Source organism: Centroberyx gerrardi, chromosome 24 (genome assembly GCF_048128805.1).
Source record: "Centroberyx gerrardi isolate f3 chromosome 24, fCenGer3.hap1.cur.20231027, whole genome shotgun sequence".
NCBI classification, from domain to species: domain Eukaryota; kingdom Metazoa; phylum Chordata; class Actinopteri; order Beryciformes; family Berycidae; genus Centroberyx; species Centroberyx gerrardi.
The window spans coordinates 6,665,563-6,679,594 of record NC_136020.1 but is presented as its reverse complement, the minus strand read 5'-3'; the positions used below and the strand labels follow the sequence as shown (position 1 = coordinate 6,679,594).

The 14,032-nt window shown below is 40.8% G+C and overlaps 3 protein-coding genes across 4 annotated transcripts; 1 reads left to right on the top strand and 2 right to left on the bottom strand.

Moving 5' to 3' along the window:
- The first annotated feature begins 1,149 nt into the window (after positions 1-1,149).
- LOC139928148 (tetraspanin-9) lies at positions 1,150-5,930 on the top strand. Of its 2 annotated transcripts, none has more exons than XM_071920562.2 (9): positions 1,150-1,351; positions 2,562-2,603; positions 3,155-3,234; positions 3,373-3,564; positions 4,077-4,151; positions 4,249-4,350; positions 4,438-4,569; positions 5,199-5,282; positions 5,361-5,930. In XM_071920562.2, exons 3-9 carry the CDS (start codon positions 3,172-3,174, stop codon positions 5,430-5,432), a joined length of 720 nt encoding a protein of 239 aa, XP_071776663.1. In that variant the 5' UTR covers positions 1,150-1,351; positions 2,562-2,603; positions 3,155-3,171; the 3' UTR covers positions 5,433-5,930. The 2 variants fall into 2 exon arrangements, with proteins under 2 accessions (XP_071776663.1, XP_078138209.1); XM_078282083.1 differs by having other exon boundaries at positions 1,150-1,356; positions 2,563-2,603.
- Positions 5,931-6,566: 636 nt separating this feature from the next.
- Positions 6,567-10,266, bottom strand: amdhd1 (amidohydrolase domain containing 1). Its single transcript, XM_071920561.2, has 9 exons — positions 10,130-10,266; positions 9,852-9,958; positions 9,692-9,756; positions 9,317-9,594; positions 8,318-8,543; positions 8,041-8,165; positions 7,865-7,958; positions 7,489-7,649; positions 6,567-6,821 (listed from the first exon to the last, which is right to left on the bottom strand). The coding sequence occupies exons 1-9, from the start codon at positions 10,264-10,266 to the stop codon at positions 6,716-6,718; spliced, it is 1,299 nt and encodes a 432-aa protein (XP_071776662.2). The 3' UTR covers positions 6,567-6,715.
- Positions 10,267-10,925: 659 nt separating this feature from the next.
- Positions 10,926-13,572, bottom strand: snrpf (small nuclear ribonucleoprotein polypeptide F). Its single transcript, XM_071920619.2, has 4 exons — positions 13,458-13,572; positions 12,597-12,722; positions 12,077-12,141; positions 10,926-11,442 (listed from the first exon to the last, which is right to left on the bottom strand). The coding sequence occupies exons 1-4, from the start codon at positions 13,458-13,460 to the stop codon at positions 11,376-11,378; spliced, it is 261 nt and encodes an 86-aa protein (XP_071776720.1). The 5' UTR covers positions 13,461-13,572; the 3' UTR covers positions 10,926-11,375.
- Between the last annotated feature and the right edge of the window lie 460 nt (positions 13,573-14,032).

Sequence of the window (14,032 nt, the reverse complement as noted above, 5' to 3'; positions counted from 1 at the left end):
GCACACAGGCAGAGAACACAAATAAGGAGTATGGTACAATGAACCTGACAACAGCCTCAGATCAGCCACAAGAGGTCACTATCACAACTTTAAATAAACTTTAACAAAGTGATGAGTGAATAAGAATCCAGGTGATCAACTGTACTGAATTGCATTGAGCCCAAGTCTGTTTCCTGCAGACATTCCTTTTGACCCATAACAGTTGTAGTTTGCCCAGCCCAAAACATTTAATGCTTGAAAAGCCTCTGCCAAGTTGCTCACAGCACCATTTTTGGTCATATTTGTGAGCCAAAATGATTTGGACCTTGGTATGATGTCACTGACTCGCACAAAGGTCACAGCAGTTTGTTATTATTTCAACATGACATTCTGCCTTCAATATGATAGTAGGCCTGCTGAAAATATTTAATATATTGAACCGCTATTTCTAAGTCAAAATCCCATTTGGGTCAGGCTAGAAACAGTTTGTTCTGAAAATGTCACACACAATTAACCCATTTAATTCTGGAATGAAACAGACATGACGATGACTACTGTCATGGTTTATGAATGTCACTAATGTTTGATGGTTCTATATGCTTTTATGTTTTAATAACATTAACTGTGTTAAATATGTTGTAACACTAATTGTTAACATTGTTAAACTAATCTGAATCGATTTTTGTGTGTTAATATCAACAAGTCTATACACCAACAATAATATTTTTGTTTTATTTGCCAGCAGAGTCTCTCAAATAACAGACTGATATGTAAAAAAAAACCCAAAAAAAACGCTATGGTTGTGGTCACGCATTTAGTATATTATAAATATCATATCAGCATGGAGCCTGTTAAGGACACAGGTGTAACTTTTGCCAGGCAGTACAGTACCGCTAATGTTAGCATTATCAGTGCAAGGACAGTGTTGTTCACCCTAACGTCCTGTAGGGGGAAAGAAAATCACCAGTGCAGCTTTTATTAAGACTGAATGTCAGAGGAAAGGAAGAACAGTTAGTCATATTGTTTTAATGGACATCACCTTAACAGGGGGAATGACTTATAACCACTTTGTAACGGCCATATTCAACGTTTCCCAGCCAGACGGTCCGTCCCTCCGCTCGCTCCGTCCCGCCTCCAGCTCGCCCCTCCACACCAGTTTCCGCCCTTTCCAAAGAAAATCTCCTCCTCCTCCTCACCAGCCATCGACGAAACTTCAAAGTTGGCCGACTTAGGAGTTTACAACCATCCGATTTATGTTTTTATATCGGGAGAAAGCAATATTAGAGAAAGCGGCACAACTCGGCATGTGGAAGTTTCTGGGGTAGAAACTTGAGATGATAGAAGGATGATGAACTCCAGTTCGTAGCCCACGGTAGGAAACTATTCCTCTTTTTCCCCCTTCTCTCATTTCCGACGGCATGAAAATGAAAACAATCACGGCCTGAGCAGCAGTGAAGTGATTTGGTTGTTTCTTAGACAAATATAAAGGCATTTTGTTATCGCGAAAGTATAAAATAGTGCATTTAGTGCTGCTTTTGTAAGTTTTCGGATCAAAGTTTTAAAAACCACAGACTGAAGTTGAGTTCAATGACGTCACGTCGAGACCACTTCACTGCAATAGATGCAGTGGAGATAAAGGACACCACTCTACACAACAACAATATAATAGTAATCATTTCATTTGTAAAATACTTTTCAGAAGAAAGTTACCAAGGGCTTTATAGAAAACTAGCACATCAAACAAGATAGTTAAGATTTCAAATAGTAGGTAACACTTATTTACTGATAGATTTATAGTCTCTCACAGCCTGTGGTCAACATGGCAAAATAATATATCAAATATAAAACAATAGTTACACAAATTGATATTAAGAACTATCAAATAGCCTACAAGTTTTTTAAAAATACCTTTTAAAAGGGACATAAATAAGTAATCTGTCAGCCAGTCTGTTGTTTTCAGGCTGTTTCAAAGTCTCAAAAGGTTGATCCCCTTTGGATTTTAGTCTTGATTTAGGAATAGTCAGTAGAGCTTTGTCTGTAGACCTATGGCTGTGCTTTTGGTCATAGGGTGATCTAATATATAATCTGCTCCCAAACCATGCATTGCTTTGAAAGTGATTATTAAAATCAATTCTCAACTGCACTGGAAGCCAGTGTAAGGAGGCTAAAAGTGGAGTGATGCTCTCAGTCTGTTGTGTCCTGGTTTTATAATTTATTCATTTTGTATTAACTGCAGGCAAGACAGAGCTTTTTGACTGAGACGAGAATAAAGCGAGTTATAGTAATTTAATATAGAAGAAATGAATGCATATATGACTTCCAGATCAGCAAAAGACAGAAAAAGGCCTTATCTTAGAAATAATATTATTAAATATAACTGAAAGAAGCAAGATTGGATAACACTTTTACCCTGTTCATCACAAGTTAAATAAGAGTCAAATATCACCTTAAAGTTGTGAGCAAAAGGCTTTACAGTCAAGCTGTTGATTGATATGATTTGTTACATTATGTGACGCAATAACAATAATAAAGACAAAGCATTGCATATTATCAAAATAGTTTGTTTACACTTTGTGTCGCAGGTACACCACTTGACTGTCTCAGTTCGTCTGCTTGTTGAAGTGGTAAGTTTATCCCCTCCTTGTAATGATTTGGATGCAGTATGACTAATTAATTTTCCAGGGAGAAAAAAAGATTAGATTTGCTTGAGTATATGATCAGTGATGTAGTGGTAAATAAAAAGGAGGGTAAACTATGACCTCTATTTTTGACCACGACTAGGAAAACAACCACTAATATATAAACAAAACATCAGAACCCACTAAAAGACCCTTTCTTTATATAACTTACATCAGTTTGATATGACTTACTATGATGTATACCATGGCATTTTGTCATAAAGATGTATGTCAGCCTAAAAAGATGCATAAACTCTGCAAATTAAAAGCTGGGTCAACTGAGTTTTGGTGGGTTTTAGTCTCAATTCCATCTCTGTATAGGACTGATATTTGACTATTTACTACACATCAGTACATTTGGATTGTCACCACTTCATTTACTTAATTCTAAATGCATATTAAAGTCAATGTAACAGACTTCATCCTTAGTAAATACTGTCTTTTAATGGTTATCTGGAGGAAATGCAACCAACCAACATCACTAAATTGTCTTGCAGTGCCTCTCATTTGAACCATGGCTCGCGGCTGCATCTGCTGTGTTAAATACATGCTCTTCCTCTTCAACCTGCTCTTCTGGGTAATTCAACACTCTTCCACACACACTCAGTCAGAAAAGTTAGCTTCCATTACACCGTAAATCAGTATACTAAGATCAGTAAACCAGCCAAGGCATTTAGTTATTGTTAAATGTCTGAGTGTCCTGTGTGTGTTTCAGCTGGGTGGGTGTGGTTTGCTGGGTGTCGGGGTGTGGCTGTCGGTGTCCCAGGGCAGCTTTGCCACCCTGTCGCCCTCGTTCCCGTCGCTGTCCGCCGCCAACCTCATCATCACCCTCGGCACCGTCGTCATGGTGACGGGTTTCCTGGGTTGCCTGGGCGCCATCAAGGAGAACAAGTGCCTGCTGTTGAGTGTGCGTATACTTACAAAACCCAATGATGCATCGCTGTAGTGTTTGTTTTAGTGTGGGGAATTCTTCACTTATGCTGCATTCAGGTTGTGTGGGAATTCTAACCATTCAAATCAACGACTTGGAAGTGTTGAAATCGATTGAAGCTGTTGATACGCTGAAGTTTTCTGTAGACTCTGGTTGCTCCTATATCACCTGCATCACATTTAACACACATACATACAGTGACTAATACATTTGAGTTCATGTTTTACAGCAAACCAAACATGCTACTGTCAACAACAAATGGAATATCCAGCAAGTAGTTGTGTCTTGCCACAGTATTTTAAGAGTTGTAGTCACAAAATTGTTTATTTTGTTCATTTTATTTGCAATGAATATATATATATATGCCATATGTAGGAAGCCCATATGACACGAATGCAGCATTAGTGTATCTTGCATTCTAGTAATATAAGTAACCTACTATATCTCCAAATCATCCAGCTCTCTCCCTCCTTGTCATTTATTCACAGTTTTTCATCGTTCTCTTGATCATCCTCTTGGCCGAACTCATTCTCCTCATCCTGTTCTTCGTCTACACAGACAAGGTAGGACTGTGTCAGAAAAAAATCACGTTCATTTATGAAGGCGCTTGACGTAGATGAGTGTGCCTACATATCCCATGATCCTCCTCTGTCTGCTCAGGTGAGCGACAACGCCAGGCGGGACCTGAAAGAAGGGCTGGTGCTGTACAACACAGAGGACAACGCCGGCCTGAGGAACGCATGGAACACCATACAGACAGAGGTATATGACACACACAAACACCTTTAGACAAGTACGATATATATAAAGTTTCTTATTGTTATTCTAACTGACTGTGTCCTCGCCCAGTGGCGGTGTTGTGGGGTGATGAGCCACACTGACTGGCACACCGCCCTGCAGGAGAAGGTGGTTCCTGACCGCTGCTGCCAGGACCTTTACCAGGGCTGTGGACGCAACGCCTCCAATGTCTTCTGGACGCGGGTCAGTGTGTGTGTGTGTGTGTGTGTGTGTGTGTGTGTGTGTGTGTGTGTGTGTGTGTGTGTGTGTGTGTGTGAAGAAACCATATACAATCAAAACGTATTGGGGCATCAGGCAAAAGTTAGTCTTTTTTGGTGTTGACTTATGTGATATGAAAGGGTGAATACAGGGTGTCAGCAGGTCTTTAAAGAGTCTTAATGTTTTAAATTGTATTATCTAAATTCAAGGCCTTGAAAGGTCTTAAATTTGGTTAAATGTTGCACTCAAGTCTTATATTTCAAGTTTCAAGGGTCTTAAAAATGTAGCTTTCTCAGTGCATTACTTTTCTAATCAGAAATCGTGTCCAACGTTGCACAGATGCATTCAGTGCTGTGTTTTTTTTCATCTTCACTGTCATTTTTGGGATGAAATTGGCCTTTTGCTACTCTCTGTCACTGATTGATAACACAGCAGTGATTCAACCTATACCCAGTTCATGAAAGCTTTTATATTTGCTGTTCTAAACACCCGTAGCTCTTTTTTATGACCGGTGTTGGCTCACTATGTTCATACTTAGGCCTCTGACTGAATACCTGGAGTGTGCACTTCCTTCTCCTTCCCTTATTATTGTTGCTGTTGCTGTGTGTTTTCAGGGTTGCTATGAGAAGGTAGAGGAGTGGCTGGACGACAACAAACACCTACTGGGAACCATCGCTATGTGTGTGTTGGTCATACAGGTAAGCAGCTGTTCATGTGACAGTTATAGATTCTCTTGTGAGGATTTCTCTTAACTCGGTGTCTCTTTGTTCTTCCAGCTCCTTGGTATGGCTTTCTCAATGACGCTTTACCAACAGATCCACCGGGCGGGGAAGAAGTATGAAGCCTGACGGGATTCATCTCTTTCTCTCACACACACTCGCCCGCTTCGTTTCATCTCCATTACACAAACTACGTCACCTTCTCTCCAGATCCTACAACCCAACTTTTCTTTTGTCGTCTTGGCGTTAACCTTCACCTTATGTTTATAGCACAAATAAGCCACAGACATACTTGTAGTGCATGCCACAACAGCCTTTTATCTCGCATTCCTCATCTATGCACCCATGTATTGTTGTGAATAGTATTTGAACTAGTATTTCTTATGGCTAGCCATTTTATCACACTATAACCAGTGTTTTTATTTAAAAGGTAATTGAGGATTGGGCTCTGCCATTCAGAATAGAGAGAAAAGACATCTGAGAAGAAGAATAAAGGGAACGGTAGTCGGTTGTTAAAAGCCATGCCTTTGTAATAATATATTGTGTGGATCCATTTAGTTACAACAAGCATTGTGTACTAAGACATGTTCAATAAAAGCAGAGATTACCCTCTCTCAAATGTGAGAATGTGTAAAGATATTGTTTTGTCTCAGCTGATAGCACCGAGGCCTAACAAGTGATTATTGACTGATTGAGCAGTTAGTTTTGCTTTCTTTTGCTCCTTCAATCTTTACTCTGTAGTTTATCTGCTTTCACCCCAGCTGTCAAACGCCGGCCCTGCGCCCTACACTGATAAAGGCAGAGTAAGCAAAATGAAACACAGGTCAGATCAGTTGAATCAATAAACTCTTTGATCCCCTGAGATGGCAAACATTTGAGATATTTCTGAGGTGATAATGAAATGCCTCTGCTTGCTAGTCATTGAATAACTGATGAGCTGACTTGTAATGTGCTTTACTGAGTCATTGAAGCATGGAGAGGGCAGAGAGAGACAAACAGATGAAGAGAGGAGTTTAGAGTAGAGAATGGTCGAGATCCAATACAGAGACAAATGATAAATGTATATATATTTAATGCAATGCTTCATTGAACCCCATAGGGAAATTCTCACACATAGACAGCATAGCATAGAAACATATACCAACTTATAAAGAGTGGAAAGTGAGAACAACATATGAACATATTTATCTAATAAAAAAAAAAGCATTGGTTACTGGAGGATTCATTAATACTGCAACATATTATTGATTCATGAGACTAACTTTACATCTCTAAGACTGAACCAGACTGAACACACGTCCTTCTGAGTTGTTAATCAATGTTAATGGAAAGACACTGACTAATCTAAAGTTAATGCATATTTACTATCACATGAAGTTGGAAGCAGGCAATAGAAAGCTACATTTCTCTGGTTAGAAGTCCATGGTTTTGTCATTGTCATAGACAACATTGCCTTTGATGACGACATAGCGGATGAGCTCCTGGTGTCCTCCCAGCTGGTAGATCAGGTGTTCCCATCTGCAGGAAAACACAGGGGAAAAGTCTGTTTCACACAGTAACACTTCATACACACACATGCTGCATGCAGTTACCAAATAATAAATAAATACTACTGGTGTGTCACACTCATTTGTAAGAATAAGGTCCTGGGACACACAGGATTATCCAATGTACTGATTTACAAAAGTTAAGACAGTCAAACTATACTGAGTGCACTTCATTAAATATCCAGATGAGGGCTCCAAACACTTCACGCCAAAACAACAGCCAATCAGAACATCAAATAAATGTCAGGTGGTGTGCCATTCACTATTGCTTCCTGATTGCTTCAGACCCATCCAGATAAATTTGATCTAATGCAACAATAGGATAGACCCAGTTAGCAGATCTAGCTCTAACACTGAGTCTATGGGGAACCAAGTGCCTGAAACTAGCTGCTTGTTCAACTGCCTTGAGTGACACAGTGATTGATTTAGTGTGATGAATCAGTACTTAATCAGATTTGTCTGGGTGTTGGAAGTGAATGAATAACACTCTCCTCTCCCTCAATAACTACCATTGAAGTTCCACAGGGCTGAGTCCACAACTATATACATAGGAACATATATGGCACAGAAAATATAATTTTTTTTATATGCATGTTTAAATCTGGCCACTGAGCTCTTTTTCTGCCCGGACGATTTACTGTGTGGTGTTGAGGACCAGCAGGTCTCCATGTTTGTTGGCCTCCAGGGAGCCGTGCGTGTGGGAGCACCCGAGGGCATACGCTGCGTTGATGGTGGCCGCAGCCAAAGCCTCAGGCATGGACATCCTCATGTTGACGCAGGCCAGGTGCATGACCACCGGCTGAGGAGGGACAGAGGATGGGGAGGGAAGAGGAGAGAAAGACATGAAGATAGGGACTGTATTTGTCTAAGCACTAACTAAACTACTCATTTTAACCAAGTGCTTTCACTGCTCTCTCCCCCTCGCATCATAAATCATAACAACACCCCTCCACCCCCCCTCTCACCTTGCCCTCCTCCGTCCCTGACACTTCACACCCCTCCTGTTGCACTCACCATGGAGCAGCAGTAGGCGTTAGGGTTGAAGTCGCTCCCCAGGGCAACAATGACTCCAGCTTCCAACATGTCCCTGGCCCGGGGCTGGGGCAGCCTGGACACACACAGCGGTTATTAGTTAAGCCATAAAGTGTGTGTGTGTGCATGTGTGTGTGTGTGTCTGTGTGTTACAATACCGCAGAATATAGGCTGTAGTTGGCAGAAGGACAGCAGCGGTTTTTGCCTTAGCCATGGCAGCGATGCCCTCATCTGTGACCTCCTCCAGGTGACTGATGGCCAAGGCTCCAAGCTCTGCCCCCAACTAACACACACACACACACACACACAAGTTGACAAAATAAGTGAGCAACTTTATTGCACTTGCAGCATCTCTTCTCTACCGTGTTCTATTAAAATGACACAACTTACAGCCTGTTTTGTGTGTGTGGTAGTGACATTAAAAGTAAGTGATACCTGAGCAGAGTTCATGGGATGGAGCTCATCTCCATGGAAGTTGATGTTGAGGCCCATGTCCTTGCCGGCCTGCAGGATGGAGCGCGTGGAGCCGAGGTCGAACACCCCCTGCTCGCAGAACACGTCGATGTTGTCCACCCTCAGCGTCCCAGCAGACATCCGCTCTCTCAGCCGGGGCAGCTGAACCTGCAGGACGTCCGCTGTGGCCTCCGCAACCGTTTTACCTCTGAATAAGAGACAGAGACTTTTCTAGCAACTTTCTGCTTGTATTCAGACCCCTCAACAATTTGCACATTTTGTTGTGCTATTAAGTTATTTCAAAATGCATTTATGTTCTATGCAAAGCACTCTATCCTATTAAAGGGAAAACAAATTTATAGAAATGTATATGGAAGTATAAAATTAAAATAACAGAGAAATCTACATATTTTGCATAACTATTCAACCCCTTTGCTTTGTTTGGGCCACACTAGCAATATACAGTATATTGCTCAATGTTTCTTATCATCTGTTATTCAGATGTCATATTTAGATTGTATTTAGCTGTTCTGAACAATGTTTTCCTTTCAAACATTTTTGAAAAATGTGTTTTTCTTGCTAATAAAGCTTCACTAGGTCTTAACAGGACTCAGTGGGATTTTAGGGTGTAGCCTGGACTCTCCAATCAAGTCCAGTTCTTGAGGTTTAAAGGAAAATAGAAATCATCTCTTTCCAATGACTGTAATTGAAAATACAGTCATTTCAGCAGTTTCAGAAAGTGCAGAAGCGGGTTTTTTCAGTCCATTTTTACTAAGGAAGTCAATGGAGAAATTGGACAGGAAATTCTGTATTTTAACAAACTGTGATGGGAAGGTGATGATTTACATTTTCCTCTGAGACCTCAAGAACCGGACTTGAATGTCATCCATACATGAACCATATAATAATATAATTTAATGAGAGTTTCAGAGCCAAAGCTATAGTGTAGATGGATTTTCAGTAAACGGTGGAGTCCAGTACTTGGGCACTGCGTGGGCTCCGCAGTATGTGGAGGAGATGTTGATGGGCAGGGTGCTCCTGGCCGCCTCTATCACCTCCAGCATCTTGAGCTCGGTCTGCAGCTCCAGGCCGTAGCCGCTCTTGCACTCCACCAGCGTGGTGCCGGCCCGCTGCATCCGGCCCAGCCTGCCGGTCAGCGAGGCCAGCAGCTGGGAGGCCGGCGCCGCCCGGGTGTGCTCCACCGTGAAGTGGATCCCTCCGCCGGCCCGGTGCACGTCCATGTAGGTGGCACCCGCCAGCTGCGGAAGACACATTGCATTACCACAAATGAGTCCAGGTGATGCAGCTGTGGGGCCGAGGTCAAAAAGTGGAGGCATATTGGTTGGTGTGATTTACCTTCATGGCAAATTCATGCACCCTGTCACCAGCCCAAACTGGATGGGTGTGGGCATCAACCAACCCTAAAACAAGAAGGTTTTTCATACACTCAGCATGTCCATTACTGATTTGGAGAGTTCACTAATACCACTTGCATGTAGACATTGAAAATACTCACCAGGTATGACACACATCCCTGCTGCATCAATCACTTTATCAAAAGACGCTTCTGAATATTGGGCCTTGATGGTGTCTGCAGGCCCCACGGCTTTAATCAGCCCATCACTGCATGAACAAATAACTTATTACCAGAGAGTAAGCCTACTGTACCATATTTCTGATTGTTAATGTTTATGGTGTACTGTAAACTTGGATGTGAGTGTAAAGTCTCTATATGTAGTGACAAAACTTTCCCTTAACTGTAATTTGAGTCAAGCTGTAATTTACAAAGCTTACCTCCCAATTACTATGCTGCCATTTTCAATTACGCAAAGGTTCTGCATGCCATTCTTCATCAGGTACTTTTCCCCTCCGTTGCAGATAAGAACCACCTGCTTGGCATTCTTCACCAACAGTCTGTGAGTGCCGGGCATTCTGTGATTAATCCAAAGCAGTAAGTTAGGCCAAACTTGGAGTCGCCGCTACCAGTGTTACCTCAGAGTGACTGTGGTGGAATTAGCAGTTTGGGGATAAGCAAATATTTGAGCAGGAGAGCAGAGTTCAAAGTGCACACAGAGAGGCAGAGCTGTTGCCATAAGCATGCATTGGCTGAATCTCATTTGTGTTTTAAGTTCCCTCCTCCTCCTCATGTCTGGAGGCCAACCACACAAGCACAAGCATGTAACAGCTGCACTCATACACAAAAGGGCTGGCACTATTCAGCAGTGAGGAAAGTTTCAAATGTGGTATGGGCACCAACAATATTCATTCAAAGATCTGGCACTGTTAACATTAGCTGGTTTAACAGCCAGACAACTTATTGATTTGGATTTCCCATAATTCTGATGAATGAATTAAGAGTATAAAACACAAACAAAATGTTGAATATGTTCTTGACTCATTGCGAAAAAAAAATGCAAAACTACCTGCAAATTTAAGTGATTCTACTCTTACCTAACATCTATTTTATTCAAACTGCAGACATACACAAACACATGGATTGATGAAAAGCAAAGAAGTGGTGAGGGTATTGTTCCATTTCCGTTTTCTGTCCCTCCACATGACAGACATAATAAATCACACAGAGGCTGCCTCTCAGCATGGAATTTACACACTCCGTTATTGACATTGCGCAATACATATAAACAACCACTTCACTAGTGGGTCCATTTCTTTGGTTGAGTTGTATCAAATAATTAAAGAGGAATTTGCACATATCAATATGCCACAGAGTTATTTCTTAATAGGGCCAACATCTGACTGTTAGACATCACATGTAAATATAATACCACAGCAGACAGGTTTAAGAAACGGTACAATATTTTTTTATTGTCTGTATTACAATGTCATAACATAATATTGGTCTCACATACAGTACAAAAAAAAAGAGAATTTCATTTTCAAAACAGTTTGAAAAATAACCTAACCCCAAACATCCATTTGTTTCACATGGTGAAAACACAAAAACACAGATTAATCCAACTAAAAAGGTACAAACACACTCATACAGAGCATCAGGCTGAGTCTTCTCTCTTCATTAGCATCACTCTCTCATTTCTCCGTCCTCTTCCTCTTCTTCTACTCCTCTGATATACAGGACGTTATTGCACCTGTGGGCGTTAAACAGATCTTTTAGTACACAATACTAGAATACTAGAGTACTGGCTGTGTGAAACAGGAGAACAGAGCGGCACTATGAGACAAATGAAATTCTCTCTTTCTTCCATCACTGATCTCTTAGAAAAATGACAGGAGTTAATTATTAATAACGGTTAGTTAAGGCAGTTAGGGATCTTGAGGCACTTAAAAAGAACCTGTCTATGCTTTGTTTAGGCTTGGCCCCTAATACTGTTGACGTGCTACTGTATTACTGGCTTTTGAGCAGCCATATATTACATTTTGTCTTCACACTTACGTTTATTAGAATTTGATTGTATTGTTGCTATGTCCACAACTTTTATGTTTGTGACGATGATGCTTTCTTTACCAAGTCTCTCATGAAAATGATGTTAAATCTCAATTGGACTACCTGATTGTATGAGAGTAAATAAAAATAAATACTGGACTATTTATTGAATAAGGATGAAAAGATTTTTTAGCAGTGGAGAAAGGTTGGAAAGAGGGGAAGTATGAAGAGATGGGTTTTCAGTCTGTGTTGTCCGATGGGGAACGACTCTTCAGTCCTGGCTGTGGTGGGAGGCTGGGAGCAAGTAGAACAATCATCTATATCAAAGCTTATATTACCTGATAAGCACTTCACCAAGATGACCTGCCAATGCTCCATCCACATACTCTTCTGTGTTCGCCAGCTGCCGGGGAGAAAAATAAATGTAGGTAAATATAGGTAATATAAAAGGTCAAAAGGCCACAGTGAGGGCTTGCTTGCACGGTTCAATCCCAGCTGGCAACAGAGAGGTCCAACAAAGAGTGAAGGTGGATACACAAGTTTACACTGAGTTAAGATGTACAGCTAGTGATAATACACAGAGAGCTATATGGAGAGCTAAACTCCATCTAAGACTGCCTTTTTAAATTGACAATATGTAATATAACTCAAAACCTTTTCTGAATAGGATTCACAGGCATTCAAGTGATCTACTAAACAGCTCGTAGGATCAAAAATTAAAGGATCAAAAATGCCACAGTAGAGCAGCAGAGTCTTTATTTGTCTTTATTTTCAAGATTTACCGGGGCTAGTAAATATGACTTGTTCTGGAACATGCCCACGGTATGCTCTCTAAAGTAAGAGATTCGACCCTCTCACCTGCATGTTCATGTAGCCGTCCACAGACACCAGGTAGCCCTTGTACTCCATCCCCCACTTCAGCTTCACCATCACTGGCTTGCCTGTCAGGCCGTTCAGGAACGGCTTTGGGTTAAGAGGTAAACTCTATGGGGAGAGAGAATGAAGCAGTAAATATGTATTACTTTATGCACTTTATCACTACCCCTAAACAAACAATAGCATACCATGGAGAACATAATTTAAGACATTTTCTGAATCGTTTAGTTCCACTGGTAAATTCACCAGCCAGCTCTTATTTCAGTAAAAGTTTAAACTTTTAGAGTTCTCACTGCTCGCTACAGTCCAGTAACGTTAGGTGTATTTTGGTGGAAGACGACTGTGGGGTAACAGGCAAAGCCTTTCTAAAGGTTGATATTTAATTGAAATAAGCGCTGCTTGATGGGTTGGGTGCATGCCGAATTGAAGAGTGGCTCCTAGCAATCAGTATAATTCATGTTCTGCGAGGTATGTATCATTTGCTGATAAGCAAGGCCACAATAAACTGATGAACACATTTTTTGAATAGAGTTGTGGCGTGTCGTTCTCTCCATACACGAAAAAGGGAACGTATCGAGGCTAAGGGCAGTCGAACATCACTTATCAATATAACAGAAGACATAGTACAAGTTATACATTGACATATCACATAACACGGCTGGTATAAATCAAGTGAGCACTGAAGGTGTAACGGACTCACTCATTCAGTCTAACTTATGAATGAGCAGCTAACGTAGCTAATGCTAACTAGCTAGAACGCTAATATCATTGCGCGCTGATAACAAAAACAATTCCCCCAAACATCTTTTGCGTTGATAAAAACCATGTACAACTTGTACTCACCATCTCTCCTAAAGTTTATGTTGTCTAGAAACTTATAATTTTGTTGTTTGCTCTATTTTCGTCACAATAACGTCTGCACCGATACAACCAGCACGCTTTGCCGCCGAGCAGGAAGTGCAACTCTTTAAACTTTGACCCAAATAGAAGTGAGCAGTCTTCAGGTTTTTACATACTGCCACCTAGCGGCCCGAGGTCCACCATGCAACGACAAAAGTTTTAAAATTTTTATTCTATTCTATTCTATTATATTATGCAAAAACACCATAATATTCCTATAATAAAATAATAAATGAGGTCTTATAGTGTGTCTGTGTGTCTTATAGTATGTCTCAATAGTGAATTTATATTGACTGTATCCTACTTTATGGTATTCATTATCTCCTATATCACTATGTTTATTTAAGGACTATAGCATTCTTCTAAAAAGATCTTATAGGAATTACTATAGTTCTTTTTCCTAAGGGTAAGTATACATTGGCCTATTTCTTACACAAATCTGTTTGCTACAATATTTTGCTGTTTCATGAAACATTTCAGACTTGCATTCCAGACATGGCCATTTAGGCATATGAATT

What these genes read in the sequence shown, in the direction of transcription:
- LOC139928148 (XM_071920562.2), top strand. Translation starts at nt 3,172, where the DNA reads ATGGCTCGCGGCTGCATCTGCTGTGTTAAATACATGCTCTTCCTCTTC. An exon ending in ACAAGTGCCTGCTGTTGAGT is followed by an intron (nt 3,565 to 4,076) that starts GTGCGTATACTT and finishes ATTTATTCACAG; the next exon opens with TTTTTCATCGTTCTCTTGAT. An exon ending in GGAACACCATACAGACAGAG is followed by an intron (nt 4,351 to 4,437) that starts GTATATGACACA and finishes GTCCTCGCCCAG; the next exon opens with TGGCGGTGTTGTGGGGTGAT.
- amdhd1 (XM_071920561.2), bottom strand. Translation starts at nt 10,266, where the DNA reads ATGCCCGGCACTCACAGACTGTTGGTGAAGAATGCCAAGCAGGTGGTT. An exon ending in GGCAGCATAGTAATTGGGAG is followed by an intron (nt 9,959 to 10,129) that starts GTAAGCTTTGTA and finishes TTGTTCATGCAG; the next exon opens with TGATGGGCTGATTAAAGCCG. An exon ending in AGGGATGTGTGTCATACCTG is followed by an intron (nt 9,757 to 9,851) that starts GTGAGTATTTTC and finishes TTCTTGTTTTAG; the next exon opens with GGTTGGTTGATGCCCACACC.
- snrpf (XM_071920619.2), bottom strand. An exon ending in ACGGCTACATGAACATGCAG is followed by an intron (nt 12,142 to 12,596) that starts GTGAGAGGGTCG and finishes TCTCCCCGGCAG; the next exon opens with CTGGCGAACACAGAAGAGTA. An exon ending in CTTGGTGAAGTGCTTATCAG is followed by an intron (nt 11,443 to 12,076) that starts GTAATATAAGCT and finishes TAACGCCCACAG; the next exon opens with GTGCAATAACGTCCTGTATA.